The following is a 2,582-nucleotide window of genomic DNA, read 5'->3' as shown; positions in this document are numbered from 1 at the left end:
AGATAACAGAGAAATTGTCTTTGTAATGTTCAAATACTGCTACTGATGTACTGATGCTCTTGGAACTTGAAGTGATCAGTCCATAGAAAGATATCTGCTATAAACATATTTTTCTTTTTTGCTTTTTTTTTTTTTTTTTTTTTTTCTTGTTCTACAGGGTAGAAATGGTAGCTGAGAGTTTGCAGACGGTAGTAAATGTGCAAGTTTTGAAGGCAATGCTATGAAAGAAGAAAAATCAGCCAAGAAAAGATATGACACTGTATGCATAAGACTTTCTGATTTTCATTAGAAACTTTTATAATCTGTTCAGAAGAGATTTAAAAAATTTGGATAATTTCTAAATTCTACGTACCCGTTTGCCTACTCAGTTGGTCAGCTGTATTTTAATTCCCAATTTGCCCAGCTGCTTGCAACTACTGAACCCTAAACTGAAGAGAGAAGAGTTCTACTAGGTACCGAGGAGGGATGATTCCCATGAACCTCAGTGAAGTGAGTGAATTCAGACTCCTGGGTTTTTCTGAAGTCTTCCACTTGCATCATTTGCTCTTTGTGGTCTTATTTTCTCTTTATATCCTCACCCTAATGGCTAACATGGTGACTGCTCTGATAATAAAAGGTGATAACACCCTTCACACCCCCATGTATTTCTTCCTCACTCAGCTGTCCTGTTTGGATATCTGTTATTTGTCAGTCATTGTCCCAAAGATTCTTGAGAATCTAATGGTGGGAACAATTGGTATTTCCAAGACAGGATGTGCAATGCAAATGTTTTTCTTTCTTTTCTTTGGAGTTGCAGAATGTTTTCTCTTGGCTGCTATGGCATTTGACCGTTATGTGGCAATATGCTACCCCTTGCATTATACTATCATTATGAACAGTAGAGTCTGCAAAAGTCTGGTTGCTGGAACTTACATGTGCGGGACTGTGGTAGGCTTAGTACACACCATAATAACATTCAAGTTACCATTCTGCGGTCTTACCATCAACCACTTCTTCTGTGAGATTCAACCCCTCTTGGAGCTGCTTTGTGGTAACACTTCACCAAGTGAAATTCAAGTCATTGTGGTGGCTGTCTTTGCTATTGTGAGTCCCTTCTTACTGATTATTTATTCCTATATTCACATAATTTCCACAATTCTTAAGATATCATCATCCGAAAGACAACAGAAAGCATTTTCCACTTGCTCCTCACACCTTTTAGTTGTGACTCTTTTCTATGGTACAGCAAGCTCCATGTATTTGAGGCCAAAATACAGCTACTCTGCATCTGTTGATAAGTTTCTCTCACTTTCTTATACTGTGGTGACTCCTTTATTGAATCCCATTATCTATTGTTTGAGGAATAAGGAGGTGAAAGGAGCCCTGAGAAAAAGATGGAGGAATCTTAATTTTGTGTGGAAATGAAATAGAATATCTCCATTGTTTCAGGTGGGTTTAGCGGTATTTTCCACTGTAAATTCTTGTTCAGTAAAAATAATTTCCAAATAACTCCTAAGAACATTTCAGCTTTTGGGGAGGGAAGAGGGAGAAGAGTAGAGATTTCCAACCATAAGAGACAGTGTTGGCAGAGTTATGATAGATTTTTGAAAGGAAACTTATTCCAAATATTTAAGAAATCCTTAAATAAATAAACTTTTTTTTTTTTTTCCCTTTCTATTTGTCAGAAACTTTAATATAATGTTTTACATGTTTCTGACTTTTTGAATAAAAAAGTAATGTTCAGGAGCCTGATTTTGCTGAATGAACTGAGAAGAATAAGTTTTTATCATATTGCACTGATTTCCTGAAAATGGTTAGTAAATTTTTTGGGGGAAATAAGAGGATATGATTCAAGTTATAATAAAGAGTCTAGGAAATTGCCGATTACCAATTATGAGTTCTGAGATTGCTATTGATTCTAAAAAGTGTGTAAAATTGCATCCCCACAGACCTTTCCTTAATTTCAGAGTCACTGTTTTAAACATTTTAGAGCAAGTGTAGGCTTCATTTTTTATAGATGAAGAACAGTCTATGATGTGTAAAATTTGGATGAAAATCTCTCATTACTTTCATATATGGTTTTCAACTTTAATATTTCTACTACAGATTGTTATGATGGTTTTATCAGGACATTTTTTACTTTATTATCTAGAGAGCTTTGCACTCTATAACTGAAAAGGTAGGATTCACATGCTCTAATTTAAGTGTAGAAGAGTCACTCATATAAGTCTAAGATAATAAATCTAATATTTCCTTGGAAAGGGAGGCAAATAGCTTCCTCCGGAATTCTGCCTACATATCATAGGTATCTCTTTCAGAAGATGAGCTAAAACTACCAATTTGGAAACTATAGAGGTGAAATTCACTAGCTTAAGAATGAGTTTTTAATTTAGTCTCATATGCCTTAAGTAATCAATGGCATTTCTCAGAGATGACTCAGGATCTATGGGAGACCCAAACCCGTCTGTAGTGACAATCAGAAGACAGTAAGGCAATTCTAAAACATCTAAAATACATCTACATGGTGTTTTTTTAAGTACTGGATTCCTACTATAAATCGAACCTGGAGTCCTCTTCAAATATGCCCAGTGAAAGCAGATGAA

The 2,582-nt window shown here is 35.3% G+C and overlaps 1 protein-coding gene across 1 annotated transcript; it reads left to right on the top strand.

Moving 5' to 3' along the window:
• The first annotated feature begins 465 nt into the window (after positions 1 to 465).
• On the top strand, positions 466 to 1,404 carry LOC104356632 (olfactory receptor 10C1). Its single transcript, XM_009968856.2, has one exon. The coding sequence runs from the start codon at positions 466 to 468 to the stop codon at positions 1,402 to 1,404; it is 939 nt and encodes a 312-aa protein (XP_009967158.2).
• Positions 1,405 to 2,582: the final 1,178 nt, after the last annotated feature.

This window comes from Tyto alba, unplaced genomic scaffold (assembly GCF_018691265.1).
Source record: "Tyto alba isolate M040663 unplaced genomic scaffold, T.alba_DEE_v4.0 Super-Scaffold_12, whole genome shotgun sequence".
Classification (NCBI taxonomy): domain Eukaryota; kingdom Metazoa; phylum Chordata; class Aves; order Strigiformes; family Tytonidae; genus Tyto; species Tyto alba.
This window is presented reverse-complemented; position numbering and strand designations above follow the sequence as displayed.